The sequence below is a fragment of the Biomphalaria glabrata genome, chromosome 8 (assembly GCF_947242115.1).
Source record: "Biomphalaria glabrata chromosome 8, xgBioGlab47.1, whole genome shotgun sequence".
Lineage (NCBI taxonomy): Eukaryota > Metazoa > Mollusca > Gastropoda > Planorbidae > Biomphalaria > Biomphalaria glabrata.
This window is the reverse complement of record NC_074718.1, coordinates 44,289,676-44,306,175: the sequence shown is the minus strand read 5'-3', so window position 1 is coordinate 44,306,175 and position 16,500 is coordinate 44,289,676. Positions and strand designations below refer to the sequence as shown.

Genomic DNA, 16,500 nt, shown 5'->3' with positions numbered 1-16,500 from the left:
CTACAGTTTTAAAATCATTACATTAAAAATATCATCGACAATAGCTTCGATTAGAAGTTACATGAGCGAAACGTCCAACCTGGCATTTCTGTATTCACTAATCTATGTATTTTTGTTTATATAACTTGAACCTTGACCAGTCAGAGCTGAAACGACACGGCTGAATGCAAAGAGTTCAATAAAGCCCCTTCAACATTGTGTCCTCGAAGACAGATATCTAACTCACAAAACGGCCATTAATGACAAATCAGCTTTTCGACGCCTTTTTTAAATTTACCACCCCCCTCGTCTGATGTAATGCTGATGACCAAGTAAAATCTAATATACCCCGGAGAACATAGGCGCCTGCTATCTCATAAAATACTCAGGAATCAAAGATAAAGGCACGACGTACATTCCAGATGATTCCTCGTTCCTATGCTAGAAAAATTTGTACAAATGCTCTTTCTTCCCTGGTGCTATTAGAGCATGGGCTGCCTGAGCCATTCAGAAAAATCAATGAGTTAAATTGGCAGAATTTAAATAATATTGGTTAACATGCATGAATAAATGCATGACGCGTAAGACGTAATCGTCTTTTTTTTTTTTTGGAAGTATATAATAACGTCTCTGCCCCGTCTCAAGACGAAACCAAAGCCAGTGACTCATCTGTGTGCACTGTCTTCCGAGACAGAAGGAACCATATAGATACAGAAAGTTTTTTTTCCATTCATTTGGGGCCATTCAATTCACCTTGCCAAGGGCAAGGGCAAGATTCCAATGATAGCTAAGCTTTTCGATTTAGACTTAGAAGACGATGCGCAAAATTTTCTTGAACATTTATTCATTAAATTTTCAATGAATGCAAAATATCCGAAGAACTGTACAGTCCTTTCAAGATAAATATTTTCTCGTTCTCTCATGGTTCTCTAGCCAAATTTAATTTTTTTACTCTGAAAATTTATAAGGTCAAACTAGAGTTTTCCCAGAGTGTCAAAACGAGCCAGTAATTCTTGTCCCAGCGATATGGAACGGCCGCTCTCGATTCTTTCTCTTTTCTCTCCTCTACATTTCTCTCTCTCTCTCTGTTTCTCTCTCGCCCTGGACAAAATGTCGCCTGAGTTGATCTTAAAAGAGCTTCCCCGAGGCTCTATTATGCCGTCTTCCTGTAAACTCACCTAAAAAAAAAATCGCCATTGGCATGTGGCCGTCCCCCATGCGGGATTAACAGAGTCTGGGTGTTTAGATTCTACATTGTATAGCACTTTAAAAATTAAGTCCGTCGAAATCGTGTCAGCCGTCAGTGGTATGTAGGCCTACACAACAACACACGTTTGAATTATCTGGCAAGTAGTTTAATATTTGGGTCACAAATTTCAATATCGGCCCTGTGTACAGTGTCTAAGCATGCAACCCCTTTTTGGCATTTAAAGATAGAATGATTGGCATTTTCGTAATGGTGGGGGCAGTGCCTACAGAGGAGTGGATGCGTGGAATTTATTATGTAGGACACATAGGGGCCTACATAAATAGACTCTCTTTGCAAGTAAAATTTGAGGCTAACCAAAATAAGTGAAAGCATAAAAATTAAATGTTCTTTAAAGATAGGGAATCGTTCATTTCATTAGCGGATCTAAACATGATGAAGCCGTATGGACTCGGCTGCCATCCCTTAATTGCTTTGTGAAGCATTTGTTTTCGTGCAATATTAATAATTTACCACTTCCGTTTACATTTTCTTTTCCCGTTTTTAAAAACAGCCTCATGAGCTGGCGATTCAGTTTCGTTGGTTTTTTTTTAAACTAAAAATGCGAATATCCCTTTCTTCAATGCGTGTAGCTAACAGTTTGTCCAATGTTTTGTTATGCACCCATGCCACCCACATTAACATTTTCAAAGAGCAGTCACCCAATCGACCTGCAACAGCTGTGTGTAACTTCCAGTATATATATCTACATCTATTTTTTCATAGTTTTTTATAATTAAAAAAAAAGGCGATAAATTGTGAGGGACATATCATGGAGGGCTGTCTGGTCGTGTGGTAGGCGCTCTGAACTGTCGTTCGGTGGTCTCGTCGGTCCCGGGTTCGAATTCTGCCAGCTGCAATCCCCCGTCGTCCTGAGGGAAGTTAGGGCTAGGGTGTAATTATTCCCAGAATCTGAAGGAACACCCGAAACGTGTAAAATATTTTATAAACACGTGGAACCATCCCAGACAGTGGCCATCTTAGGAGCATAACAAAAAAAAAAATGTAGGCCCTATAATGATATCATATATATGAATAGGCCAGAAAAAAACAACAACCAATGACTTAGCAGAAATTTAAGTCTTAAATTAAGGTGTAAGGCGAGTTAAAAAATGGATACGTAATTGTCTCCCCCACGCCAGAGACGATGATATATTTTATAAGATAAGATAAACAGGTACATTATCTTCATTATTATAGTTAACATTTGATGCAATTCTATAGCAGGTTAATATTTTTAAAAATGTGTTGTTTTTTTTGTATTGATTTCTATTTCAAATTAACCAGACATATGCACGCACATCATACGAAAACGTTTAAACAACACTTCGCGTTTTACACACACTCATATAGAAGCCTACAGACAAGGTCTTATCTTCAAACCACAATGAGTTACGGTTACTTAAGGTCTACCAAAATAAAAACGCGTTCTTTTTGTCAAGTAATTGTAAAGTAAACATGTGTACTTATAAACTTTGGGAGAAAAAAAAAGGCCAGAAAAGGAGTGTGTTAATCAGTAGAGATCTAGGATCTAAGGTGGTCATCACTTAGCTCGTTCACACAGGAGTACCTACAAAGGTTTGTTTCATTTCTAGACTATCCATAAAAATGATCATGATTTTCTATAATCTTTCTCAAATAACCGCAAATTATTTATTAAATCTTCTAGATTATATAAGTGTGAGGTACAAAAAATTCATACGAGCGCTACTTCTTTCCTAGTCTTATAAGATCGTGACACGGGTTGCCTGAATCAGCCAGGAAAACAAATGACTTAGCAGAGTTTATGTTTTTAAATAACATTCACGACTAGATTAACACTGGCAGGACTTAGGCTATATATCTTTTTTTTGTAGGAATATTTGTAATTTACAAGATTCTATACATCCATTATTAACTAGGCTAATTAGAGATGCCCGACAAAAGAAGTACATGTCTTCCTTTTCGGGGTTGTCTTTCGTCTGGAAGACATTGGCCTACAGTGAGAGAATGTGCGGCTTTTACTATATTAAGTATATTAACCCTTTAGACGCGTGTGGTACTATATCCTCTAAACACTAGCATTGTAAATCCATGTTTGTGTATACTCATTGTAAAAAAGCTCAGCACTTTAAGGGTTAAATGTTATGAATTAATCGAGTTAACTCTTCACATCTTGTGATTGAAACATCAAACAAGCAAAAACTAAAAAAATACTTTTAAAAAAAAAAGCTTATCTAAGGGGAAGAACTGAACTGTCTATTTATAGCCATATCTATCAAGAGTTATTTGCTTTAATCAATATTACACAAAATTAATTAATTACCACTAATTAATTAATTAATTGGTTAACTTTTTTGATCGATTGGACAAATGACTTTGTTATGAATAATTTATAATTGTGCACAGTTTAAACTGGATTCGATAATGGGAAATGGGAGAGATAACGTGTACAAAAAATTGTAACAGACAGAATGAGTTGATAAAAGCTTTGTAAAAACTCATACAAAGAGGACTTATTTTTTGACGAGCTCCTTCGTTAAAAGATGTCAAAGGTAGGCCTACTAGCAATACGTTATATGTTCGCGTTGCCAACAGAACTGTCACTGAACAGTATATATCACTCGCTACAGCACGTAACCTACACATACACACACTTTAAACAATATATTGAGAACATGTGTGTAGCTGGCCAGTAGAAAATAAGTGCATTTTTTTGTGCTTTTATGTTGTTTAATTGTTTAGCGCTATGATTCATCTAGATTATTTCTGATTATTTATATGGAATAAATAAAATGGACTCATCAAATAAAACGAATGATTATCATTTATATAACCCTTTCCCCCACTATCTTTATATTTTTGTTTTCTCGTTCTGTTATTTTAGTAATTTTTCTATTTCTTTAAATTGTAAGTAAGCCTACTCTAAAGGTATACCTACACTATTTATTTTTCCCATTAACTTTCTCTTGTTCAGTTCGAGCAGAGTTGTGCACCTTGCGCAGGCCTTCCCGCTCATATTTGAATCAATCTTAGCCTATATAGTCTTACTCTCAATATTCCATCCATGTTACGTAGGCCGCCACATGCCTTAATCTGTTGGACCGTTGGGGCACCACTTAAGATTTGTCAACCGTCTTTCTCCATTCCGCTGCCTTGGATAGTACATCATAGAACCTGTTTCAATGACAGGCCCGTCCATTGTCCTCCCATCGCTCTCTCTGTCTGCCTCTTCTTTTTTTTCCTGGTACTGTTCCCTGAAGGAAGGTCTTTGCAAGCCCCAAAGACCTTGTAATATGATTATAGAGTTTTAGTGTTTTTTTTTACAACAGCTAGCAGGTCATCGTGAGGTCCAATCGCTGTAGTAATCCTGTCTCTAATCTCTTCGTTTGTGATGCGGTCTTTGTATGTGATACCTAGGATCTTTCTGTAGCATCTCAATTCCATTGCTAGAAACCTTCTCTCCAGCTCTGCAGTCAGCGTCCAAGACTCGGAAGCATAAAGAATGTGGCCATGACAATGGAGCGCATCAGTCTGACGTTGGTGTCGAGGGCTATGCCACACCAAGTCAATATTTGACATTCATCTCGTGTAAACCTTCTATCGGAAGTCTATCACGGAAATCTCAAACATTTTTATACCAAGGAATTAAAGCTTTTTTTTTTTTTGAAATTAAATAATTAATCTCTCGTTTTAATTTAATAAATTTTAATTAATAGTTCTAAGTAACACAATTACTTTCTTTTTGTATTTCTATTTTAAATAGGGAAATGAAGAAATAAATTCAATGACCAATTTGGACAACAAAGACTGATTAGATGAAAATGTTTGACATTTAAAACTGCACATCTGGTAAAGAGGTTGGCTTTGTCTTGACAATGTCAGACGGCATTTTATCCCTAGTGCCTCTGCTATCCCCAAAGGTAAACAAAGACACCCCCGCTGAATGCACCCCAAAACAAGACAGGGGTCACTCAGCCAGCAAGTTGATCAAATCTCAAACGATGGTTCTGTCCACACACACCACTGTAGAGGTCCCGACAAGTGGGCCGTGTACCAGATGTAGGTAAGCTGTACCACTTTACACATAACGAAACTAATTAGAAATGCAGGATAACAAAACAGTAGAAAATTAAACATATGTGACTAAGCAGGCAAGTTTTAATATCTGTTTCATGTCACTTTCAACTTCACCTATCCCTTAGTTGTTTTTTTTTTAACTTTTGGAGCACCACGCAAGATCTGTTGATCGTCTTTCTCCATTCCTTTTGCCTTTGATAGAATTTCTTTCAATGATAGACCCGTTCATTCTTTGGTGTTGTTTTCGCATCGCTTTCTCTGTCCACTTCTTCTTTTCCTGGTACTGTTTCTTGAAGGAAAGTTTTTTGCGAGCCCTGAGGACCTTATCATAGAGTTTTATCTTGCGTTTTTTTTTTTGACAGTTGTTATCAGGTCATCGTGGCATCCAATCGTTGTACTAATCCTGTCTCTAATCTCTTCGTTTGTGATGCGGTCTTTGTATATGATACATACCTAAGATCTTTCTGTCGCATCTCGATTCCATTGCTAGGATCCTCATCTCTAGGTCCGCAGTCAGCGTCCAAGACTCACAACCATATACCAATGTGACCATGACCAGAGAACGCATCAGTCTGACTTTGGTGTCGAGGGCTATGCCTTTGTCTTTCCATATCACTCTAGTAACCCTGTCTCTAATCTCTTCGTTTTTGTTGCGGTCTTTAAATGTGATATCTAGGATCCTTCTGTAGCATCTCAATTCCATTGCTAGATCCTCTTCTCTAGGTCTGCAGTCAGCGTCCTTTTCAAGGATTTTACTACAATGTCCGACAGAAGAATAAAATTCGATAGATGTCGGTGTTGGTTAATGCAGGGACTTAAGTACGGAAACTCTGGATTTCCTGGCATTTCAAATTTATCTGATTCTAAGGAGTATTCAGTCCATCTCCTTGTCACATCTTTTTTTTTCTCACAAAGGCATTTGTTGTTTTTGTCTTTATTGTGGTGGTTCTTCTGAAGGAATATCCGAAACATGTAAAAGAAAAAAAAAACATCCACAAGAAAGTGACAATAATATATGTGACGATCACATTTGCCGGGGATTATATTATCAAACTTGATAACTCAATGAAGTGAAGAAAGAACTCCCTGTGTTTACTTCCAAACTTCTTTACTAATACTTCTTCGACTTTCACATCAAATTAACTTCTCAATTCAATAACAACTTGACACTTCATAAATAAAACTTAAAAATACATGAAACTTCACTTAGTATAACATTCAACTTCAACTAATAAAACTTTAATTAATGGACCCGCAAATATTACTCTACCAAACTATTACTAAGTGAGGACTAAGCGAGGACCCCGTCTAACTGACTTCCCTAATTTATACTTTTTTTAATCGGATGTTCTAGAATCATGGACACTTCTCATATAATTATTTTAGTAACTTTAACCTTCTAGAAGCTGACGTGTGCTATGTTTTTTCCTTAACCCCTTTCTTTGATTGGATACCTAAAATTAACTTGTTTACGCTGGACAGCACTGGCTTGACCTCGAGCTTCTAGAAACTGGTCGAAATAGGTAATCGACTCGACTCAAAACATGGCCTGATAAAAAACAGAAAGCAAAAATAAGAAAAATATACTTTAAAAATACAAAAAAGCTTATAGGCCTATTAAGTGTAATTGTAGGCCTATCAATTAGTTTTGGATCAGTCTTGTAGGCCTAATTAAATAATATAATAATAGACCTAGACTAACAATAATAAATATGTGCGATAAGAAATATTTTTACCAGTTGTTTTTGTTTAGCACAATGACATGCTTTTAGCTTTCTCGACAACTATATCTATTTTAACCTTTCGATAGGAAAAAACAAACAAAATGAAAATCCACAAGGTGCCATATAGGCCTACAATATCGATACAGACAATCAACACTGAATAAGAAAGATTACATAAGCCCTTTTAATTAAGTATTGTCCTAATCAACTAAAGATTATTCATAGAAGTCCTAAAAATACATTATTATTGCAACAAGCGCAAATCGCCCATTTTTGTAGTAAGGTAGTAGAACTAATTGGCCTACACAGAAGGGTTAGAATAACAACAGGTGGCATTTGGTATGGTTCACATACCAGGGACTTGGTTAACATATTTATGTTTCGCGTGAGTTGCAGCTACATTAAATGGCTGATCACAGTTGTAGTGAGAGGTTAATTTAATGTTCAAATAATGATCATGTTCTTTCCGATTGACAAGTAGGACAGTTGTAACATGTCTTTAAGGTTATTTTGTGTTTCTTCCTTTTTTTTTTTGTGCTTCACATTTATAGATACACCTATGAAAATGTTATCTAGCCTACTGTCAGATTTACTTGTGGAATCCATGAGAATTTATTGTGAATAAACAACTATAATATAAGCCTATATGGCAACATTAAAAAAAAAGAATTATAGGTCATGCACAATCGCATATCTAGGCTATATCTTCACGTTTAATTAGGCCTATTTTATTAAAATGAAAAACGAATCGTTAAAGAAATATAAGCATTTGCATAAATAAGAGCTAATAAAAATATTTGAAACAAAAAACATATGCCCCCAAAAGTTATTTCTTTTTCTTTGTGAATTAATTTGGCAGCAACTCACAAGCGCTGATGAATTTACTCAAAGGCACAGCAGGAACGGGGATTCTTTCACTTCCAACTGCCTTTAAGAATGTTGGATTATGGGTGAGTTGGCAAACAACTTTATTGTATAATGTATAGGCCTAGCCTAGCCCTATACAAAGACTTTCTAAATTTTTTATTTCATAGAAAAGATAATGTCTATTCTAGAAAATGTGTAGCTCTAATTAATTGGTTAATTTTGTACAGTTACAGTTATGAACATAATAAAACAATATAGTCGAAATCCTATAGTATGGCTCTAACTAATACACTAAATGACTACACAACACACATCTCTAACATTTCGTGAACACATTCTTATGGACGAGCTACAAGCACATGTAAACATAAGAACGACAACCGATACCGTAAATCATATTCATAACAATTTCATTTACTAATTGCCTCCCTTCTAATTTCTACTGCCTGAACGTGTGGTAAGGTAGAAACTTGTAAAACAAAAACAAACAAACAAAATCAATGTATGTACATATAGTTTTTTTTAAATTACAATTATTTTACAAATAATACATTTTACCCAAGTAAACATACTTTTTCTTTTTAAGCACACACACTAGTTCCAACTATTAAGATTTACAAATTTCATTGACAAGATGAAATAAGTTGCCAGTTAGCCATTGTTTTATCTGATATTCTCAGGCAGGTCTGGCTTTGTTTTTAATTGTGGGAATGCTCACAGTACACTGTATGCTGATGTTAAATAGTTGCTGTCATCTGCTAGAAAAAAGGTGGGAAATTATGTCAAAGTTCCTTTTGAAAAATGAAAAGAATTTAATCTTAATTAACTTTGATGGTTGATTAACAAAACAGCACTTTTAAAATGCATTCTAATTCCCATTGTAGATCAAGCAAATCTATTCTGACCTATGTAGATGCAGTTGAACTAAATTTTCAATATGGTCCAAAAAGTCTACAAAAGTCTGCAGCTATAATGAAGTAAGTTATGGTAAATTCTTTTATTACTTTTCATATATTAAAAAAAAATTGATTAGAAAGCAAAGATTTTCTAAGGGACCTCTAAATATAATGTTAAATTAACAAAAACTTTAAAACTTCACTTACATGAGAGTAAATTAAGGGAAATAATTTAATTTGTTAATTCTTTTTCGCTTAACACCAATTTATTGATTAAATCACAAAAAATTGATGTACTGCTTTTCCCACTATACTGACATAAAACCACTTGCAACATTTCAAGAAGTTTTATTTACTTGCTCCACTCCTGGCTTGCACCAGTACTGACCTACTTTACTTGCTTTTATTTACAGTCATCTGCAATTTGTTTTAAATCACTGACTTTGTTAATTCTATTAGTAATTAGATTATTATTTAGGGTACTAATGAACTGTGTTTAAATCCAAATCATCTAAATGAGTTACAAGTGAGGTATAAATTATGTAGAGAAACATTACAAAATCAAGAAATTTAGAACCTGTCTTAAATTTAAATTTCTGCTTTTTTTCTTTTCACGTTAGAACATCTTTTATCCAGACATCAGTCATCTGGAACATCAAATATTCATGCAGCCTTTTTTTTTACAGTTTGATATCTAAGTGCTCTTGCTGATATGCGACTTTATCTACTGCATTTCTTCTGAATCTTGGTATATTCCAGCTGTCTCGTAACGTGTTTCTGAAACATGTAAAAAAGTCAATGAAAACAGTGAGAAAAAGTGTTGAGTGGATGTGTATTGAATTGTTGTGCAATGTGGGAAACAGGCTTTATCCATGCTGAACAAAAACATTATGTGCTGACAATGGAATTAATTGCCTTGACAATGAAGAAAGTGTAGCTTCTGTGGATTAGATTTATAACATCAGCACATCCACAGTTATGAACATTAAAAACAATCGAGATACCATTGTGAAATTAGTATCAAAACTTTGACTCTAGTGAAGGTTCAAGGAAGACAATGAGAGAAGCTAACGACACTGCTCTTGATGCTGCTCTTGATGCTGTGCTTTGTGTTGTTTACCCAAGGACAGAGCAAAGACATTCAATATTGAGACCTTTGTTGTGTGAAAAGACATTACAAATGAACAGCAAATTGGGTTGTTCCTCTAATTTTATTTGCCGCACTGGTTGGCTGAAAAACTTTAAATTGCACCATGGCATAAGAGAACTTCACATCACATGAGAGTCATTGTTGGGTGATAACACATTTGCCTTTGGTTATTTAAAATATCAAGGATCCAAACAGACCCTGTTCACAATAAATCCAGATAATTGATGTCCTACTGTAAATATTATGTGCATCTAGCAAAGATATTTAAAGATTTAGTAACAGTTGTATTACTTTGTTCATTTTTGTTTAATGCTTCAATGTCTAGCATTGATTAGCTTTTCAACAAGGATTGAAATTAATGGTACCAGTAGACTTAAAGAAGAAATGAGTATTTTAATATTATTTTCAGAACAATAACTAGTGTCTCCATCAGTATCATGCAGTGTAGTTTTTGTTGTGTTTACATTGTGTGGGTAGCAGTCAATGTTAAAGAGGTAAATCTATCATTCAGTGTTGTTTTTGTTGTGAATACATTGTGTGGATAGCAGTCAATGTTAAAGAGGTAATTCTATCATGCAGTATAGTTTTTATTGTGAAAACATTGTGTGGGCAGCAGTCAATGTTAAAGAGGTAACTGCTGTGCAGTGGAGTTTTTTTTATTTATTTGTGTTTACCTTTGATATAGATAACTTAAAAAAATGTTACAATTTTATATTTATGTAAAAAAAAAAGTGAAATAATGTAAAATTCTATTTTAATCTGTAAATAAACTAGCAAGAGGAGGGGGAAAAGGTATGGTAATATACCTGCTCTCTACAACAAAGAGAAGGATTTTTGTTCATCTAGCATTTTGACATTTTCAAATGGAAGAACATTCAATTCATGCTCCAAATGTAGATACTTATTTTAATGTGTGGCAACATAGTATAAACAGTGCAGATATTCAATAAAACATTTTCTGTAAAATTTTGTTTAAGAGGTTTAAAATTCATTGAGTACACATAGCTCTATGGTTACCTGGCATCAACACAAGGAAAGTAAATGGGACTAAAAACTCACATGACTTTGAAGTTAGAAATAGCAAGTTCCTCATGGAATATAATTTACATTTATGCAAACTATTTAGATGTAAACATTAAAAAAATGTAATACTTTGCTTGTCAAAATTTTGTAGAATTTATTTTTCAGATTTTAGATAACTATTGGTCAAACAGCCAGTCTCTACGAGTTTATGAGGTCGCTGTTTTTCTCATTCTGCTGCCCTACATCATGGTGAAAAGTTTAAACACTTTGGCATTTTTTTCAACAGTGGCAAATTTGGCTTATCTTATAGGATTAATTATAATTTTTCAAAGCCTTTTTCAGGTAAGTAATAAGTTCTTCACTTAACATATATATGTAACAAATTTTTCAATTAGATATACATTAAAAATATTGAATCATTGATTTTTAAAATTCTCTTAATAAAATAATTTTCTTATGATTTATCTTCAACTTTTTTTTGAGACAAAATATTTATCAATTTAACTTGATGAATAGCAATTATTTCTTATATATAAATGTGATATTTTTTTTTACATCAGTTTTATTCAGAGTATTTCAAATTATATTGAATATTTTAAACCTATTTATTAAAAATAGTTAATTATTTTTAAGGGATTGCCAGATTCTTCTGAGAGACCAGCTTTTAGCTCTTGGAGTACATTACCTTTGTTTTTTGGTACTTCGATGTTTGCTTTTGAAAGTATATGTTTGGTATGTATGCCTTTATAACTTAAGCAGTCTTTATTAGCTGAACATGTACACGTTCATTATGCATTGGACCTTAATTTGTTTTAAATTCAGCTTAATAAAAAAACAAATGATATCTAAACATTAAAAGAAAATTGTGCTAAATAAAAGATTTTTCTTCTTCTTCTTTCTTATTGTCATAAGAATTGAGTCTATGACTTTTGGAACTCTGGAAGATAGTCTCCCTCTGCCTTTAAACTTCTGTCTGGGAAAGAGATCCAAGCAGACGTAAACTATTACATCCCTATAAACAATGGTTCGTATTCCAAGGCGCTCAAAGTAGAAGTGAAAGCCAAAGGCTGAGCACATCAGGGAAACCCCCCCACATTCAGTCTGTATACCATATCAGCTGTGCAGGTGTCCATCATAAAACAGTCCTTTGATGAATGGTGTGTGGATAGTTTCATGTTTTTTGGGGTGTTCTTCCATCAGTGCCAGTGCAATGGACTTGGTCCTTAGGCACCACAACAGGGGCTCTTTTGTGCTTCCTTATTGACCCAATCATCTCCTCTAATGACTGTTTTAACCCAAGGGCCATGGTGAGGCTGAGAAGCATTGCTCAGGAAATTAAAGATTATAGAATCATGAATATTTATGTACCAACATGTACTTTATATATATTATATATATATATATATATATATATATATATATATATATATATATTACTGTTGTTGTTTTATCTATTTTGTGACATTCCAACAAACAAAATCTTTTTCCTTTTATATTATTCTATTTATCTATAGTCATTCATTTAAGTTAAAAACTCCTTTTCAGACCATATCTGTAAGAAGTAAACTGATCAATATCAATGATTATGGAGGCTGGAATGGCTTGCTGAGTTTGGCAATGACAATAATAATAGCCTTGTACTCCTGTATGGGATTCTATGGATATTTAAAGTTTGGAGAGGATACAGCAACAACTATTACCCTCAATTTGCCACAAAATAACTGGTAATTTTTTATTCAGAACTTTGGAATGTGAATTTATGTTTCAGAAGAATTGTAAAAAAGATCATATCTTAATTATATTGAGCTTTTGTTTTTCGCTTATATGTAGAGATTATTGAAGAAAAGAAAAATCAGATGTTATACAATTTTACCGAGAAAAAAATATTTGTAAGATGCTAGTAAATAATAGAGGACTTTGTAAGCGTTTATGTAAATTTTGTATCAAAAACCTTAAAAAAAATTACTTTTAAAATTGATCTTCATATTTTCACCTCATCTCACCTGTCCCTTGACTTTCGTTGTTGAGTGGCTGTCACAGTTTGCATAATCTAATCCACTTTTCCTTGTCAGCAGCTGTTCTTAGGATATTAAGAGGCCGATCATTCTTTTGTCATCCAGCCAGCTTTTCTTTGGAGGACCATTTCTTCCTGCTCCCTCTACTATACCTTGAAGAATGACTTTTGATAGTGACTCATGTCTTTCAATAGGACAGAACTAGCTCAGCTTTCAGACTATATCAACACCACTCGTTGATCAGGAAACATGAAAAGGACCAAGATGCCTGTGTGTAGTTGCTGAATGAACTTTTAATGTTGTGTCTGTTGTATTTATGGTATGTTTCTGTTGTGTTGTCTTCATATGAGAAAAGAGTCCTTGTAATCACAACAAATTTCCTTAAGGATCAATAAAGCAGTCTTAGTTTTAGTCTTTCATCTATTTACAGTATTGAGGAATTCCTCCTTTTTGCCAGAAAAGAGTGTTGACCAGTAAAAGTGCAAACTTGTTTGTTTTCTTTTCCTGGTATTTGATACTCTTCCTTCCTTGCCAACGTAATAATCTTCCATTTTGCAACCCACTGGTTTTTTTTTTTGCTTCCCCATTGGCCTATTTGTCTCCTCTAATGAACTTCGCCGTCACCTTTAGACTAAAAGGCATTGGTCAGTCAATATTCTGGTTTTCTGTTTAGAATTGAAGATTATTACATCCTATTCTGAATCTGTCTGTCTGGTTTTGTGGTCTACAATATGGAATGTTATCTTGATGGTAAAGGGTTTGAGCTCTACCTGCCATAATCTCCACAATCCTGTGGGAGGTTTGGGCTCTCATCTTATCTGTCCCTTGACAGGGATGCTATGACAGTTCACATAAGCAAATCTCTCCATTTTTCTCAGTCAGCAGCTGTTCTTAGTAGAATATCAAGAGGCCAGTCCATTCTTTTACAACTTTCCTTTAGACTACCAATTCTTCATGTTCTCTCCACTGTAACTTGAAGGATTAGGTGACAGTGATATTAACTTTAGGAAGAGCATATATTACTTAACACATTGTGTACAATAACACTAGTAACAATCTTCAATTCTAAAGGAACATCTGAAACATGCAATTTAAAAAAAATAATTCACATTATCATCTTAATTTATCTAAGAGCATCCAATTCATCTTCTGCTACCGCTTTAAAAAAGTAGATAACATGAGAGTATAGAAACAATTAATTTATTTTTATTGTTTTTAGTAGTAGGCTACTAATTCTCTAGCTTTATCTCATTAATAATATTTTTTTGAAATAATGAAAAATACTTTTAGGCTCTACACATCTGTGACTATTTTGTTTGTAGTTGCCATGATCCTCTCTGTTGGGATTCAGTTCTATGTACCTATAAGTATTATCTGGCCAGCAGTAAAAAAACAGATGACTAGTGATCAAATTGAAAAGTTTGGAAGAGTTGCCCAATGTTTTACAAGAGCAGTATTACTCACTCTCATTTGTAAGTGTTTAATTGTTGATAGCACCATAAAGTAAAGTTCCCCTTTTAGACCTTGCAATCTATGTGGCAGATGATGTAAAGGTCATCTGTTTCTGAGGCCCATGGTTAATGAGAGCGTCGTGGCCAGCACAATGACCAACTGCCTTTACTTCTCCCTAATTAATGTTAAGCTGGGTGGACTCAGAGGCGCTCCAAGATCTCAAACTTAAAAATCCCAGTCTTTAACAGGATTTGAACCTGGGACCCCCAGTTCAGAAGCCAAGTGCTTTACCGCTCATCCACAGCGCCTCCAGATGTCAGGTATCATGTGATAAAATACAAATTTAGCTTGAAGTTACTTTCAGGCTAAAGTATATTTGTGCATTTTTTTGTGTGTTGGCTAGGAGTTTCCAGAGACTTAACTAATACCCCTTTTGTAAAGGGAATTGTTAATCATAAACTTTGCATTTAAAAAATATGACATGAAGACAGCGTAAATCAAACTTGATTCGCATGAACTCATGAAGGGTTACACTAGGGTCATTATCTGCCAACTAGAGACTACTCTGAAAAAAAAGAGAATACTCAATGATACTGGATTCAGGCAGATTCACAATAGGGCTGTTATCAATTCTGAACATTCTTCATTAGTTTCTGTTAAAAGGGTTAAATCCAGGTAGCACAGAGCTTACTCTGGAACAAAAGTGGTGTAGATAATGTATACATGTGTGTTTTATTTAGAGTAAACAACAATTGCACTTTTTTCATAATCATAGTGAAATTATTTGCAATAAAGCATTTTATTTTGTGGGTAGACAAGTTTCTACAACAATTGGTTAGTTCAACTGATTAATTAAATGTTTTGTTTTTATAGTTGCAGTATCCGTATTAGTGCCCCATCTGGATTCTCTGATGGTTTTCATTGGCTCATTCTTTGGGAGTGTTTTATCATTAATTCTACCAGTAAGTCTGTACTAGGAACTATAAAAAAATCAAAGCATTAGGGTTTATTAAAAGAAATTTCTATAAATCAAATAAGAACATAAAACTAAAATGTTATTTAACCTTGGTTTGGCCAAAAATAGAATATGCATCCTCTTTTTGAGACACCTCAACTCAAGAAAACATTAAGAAACTGGAACAGACACAAAATTGAGCAGTGAGATTCATAACAAATGAATATTCACAGTTGATTAGAGTAACACCTTTAGTAAAATCACTTAATTTAGAAAGCCTTCAGGATAGAAGACTCAGAAGTAAAGTAGCAATTATACATAAAACACTGAACCATAATCTTCAAATACAAAAATGTAATAAATTACTCAGAAAGATAAAGGCACATTTCTCGCTCCATATGCTAGGACAAATTTGTACAAATGCTCATTCTTCCCTAGTGCTATTAGAGCATAGAATGGGTTGCCTGAGCCAGCCAGGAAAACCAGTGACTTGGCAGAATTCAAGCCATTGGTTAACATGCATGTTGTATCAAGCTTTAGAATTATTTAAAATCACTTGAATAAAATATGAACATTTGTATTTATTTCATCAAGTAATTAATTGTTTTATTATTAACAGGCTTTAATGGAACTTATGACTTTAAGTGTAGAGGGACAGCTGACAGTCACAACAACAATCAAAGATGCTGCAATTATCATTTTTGGCATGCTCATTTTGATATTTGGGACTGTAGAATCATTAAAAAATATAATTACAACATTTTAATAATAAAAGAGACCTATGTGAGCCCGAAATGTTCGGCTGCACACTGGGCAGGTTATTCCAGCTGGATCTTGTGTCGTGGGCCTTGCTATAAAATATATATATAATATATAATATAATATAAAATATAATATATATAATATAATATATATATATATATAAAATATATATTATATTATATATATATATATATATAAAAGCAACATAGACCTGAAGTTGTTTTTTTTTTAATGATAAATTTGTGATAGTTTTGCAGAAATTTTTCTGGAAAATCTCTCCTTCTGGAGTGATAAATATTTTGCTTCAGGCATGTTTTTGTCTATTTAATCAAATTTGAAAATTCTGTCAAAATTATTAACTAAGTTATCTCA

At 33.9% G+C, this 16,500-nt stretch overlaps 1 protein-coding gene across 3 annotated transcripts; it reads left to right on the top strand.

Annotated features, from left to right (window-relative positions):
• The first annotated feature begins 2,664 nt into the window (after positions 1–2,664).
• Positions 2,665–16,266, top strand: LOC106074226 (proton-coupled amino acid transporter 2-like). 3 transcript variants are annotated; one of them, XM_056038794.1, is made up of 12 exons: positions 2,665–2,803; positions 4,971–5,270; positions 7,868–7,958; positions 8,556–8,644; positions 8,760–8,852; positions 10,331–10,415; positions 11,110–11,286; positions 11,578–11,676; positions 12,490–12,668; positions 14,250–14,431; positions 15,285–15,373; positions 15,986–16,266. In XM_056038794.1, exons 2-12 carry the CDS (start codon positions 5,083–5,085, stop codon positions 16,130–16,132), a joined length of 1,419 nt encoding a protein of 472 aa, XP_055894769.1. In that variant the 5' UTR covers positions 2,665–2,803; positions 4,971–5,082; the 3' UTR covers positions 16,133–16,266. The 3 variants fall into 3 exon arrangements, with proteins under 3 accessions (XP_055894769.1, XP_055894770.1, XP_055894771.1); XM_056038795.1 differs by lacking the exons at positions 2,665–2,803; positions 4,971–5,270 and adding an exon at positions 7,394–7,512; XM_056038796.1 differs by lacking the exons at positions 2,665–2,803; positions 4,971–5,270 and having other exon boundaries at positions 7,887–7,958; positions 8,560–8,644.
• Positions 16,267–16,500: the final 234 nt, after the last annotated feature.

Coding starts and splice junctions, on each gene's coding strand:
- LOC106074226 (XM_056038794.1), top strand. CDS start 5,083: ATGTCAGACGGCATTTTATCCCTAGTGCCTCTGCTATCCCCAAAGGTA. Junction 8,645..8,759: donor TGTCATCTGCTAGAAAAAAG/GTGGGAAATTAT, acceptor TTCCCATTGTAG/ATCAAGCAAATCTATTCTGA. Junction 11,677..12,489: donor CTTTTGAAAGTATATGTTTG/GTATGTATGCCT, acceptor ACTCCTTTTCAG/ACCATATCTGTAAGAAGTAA.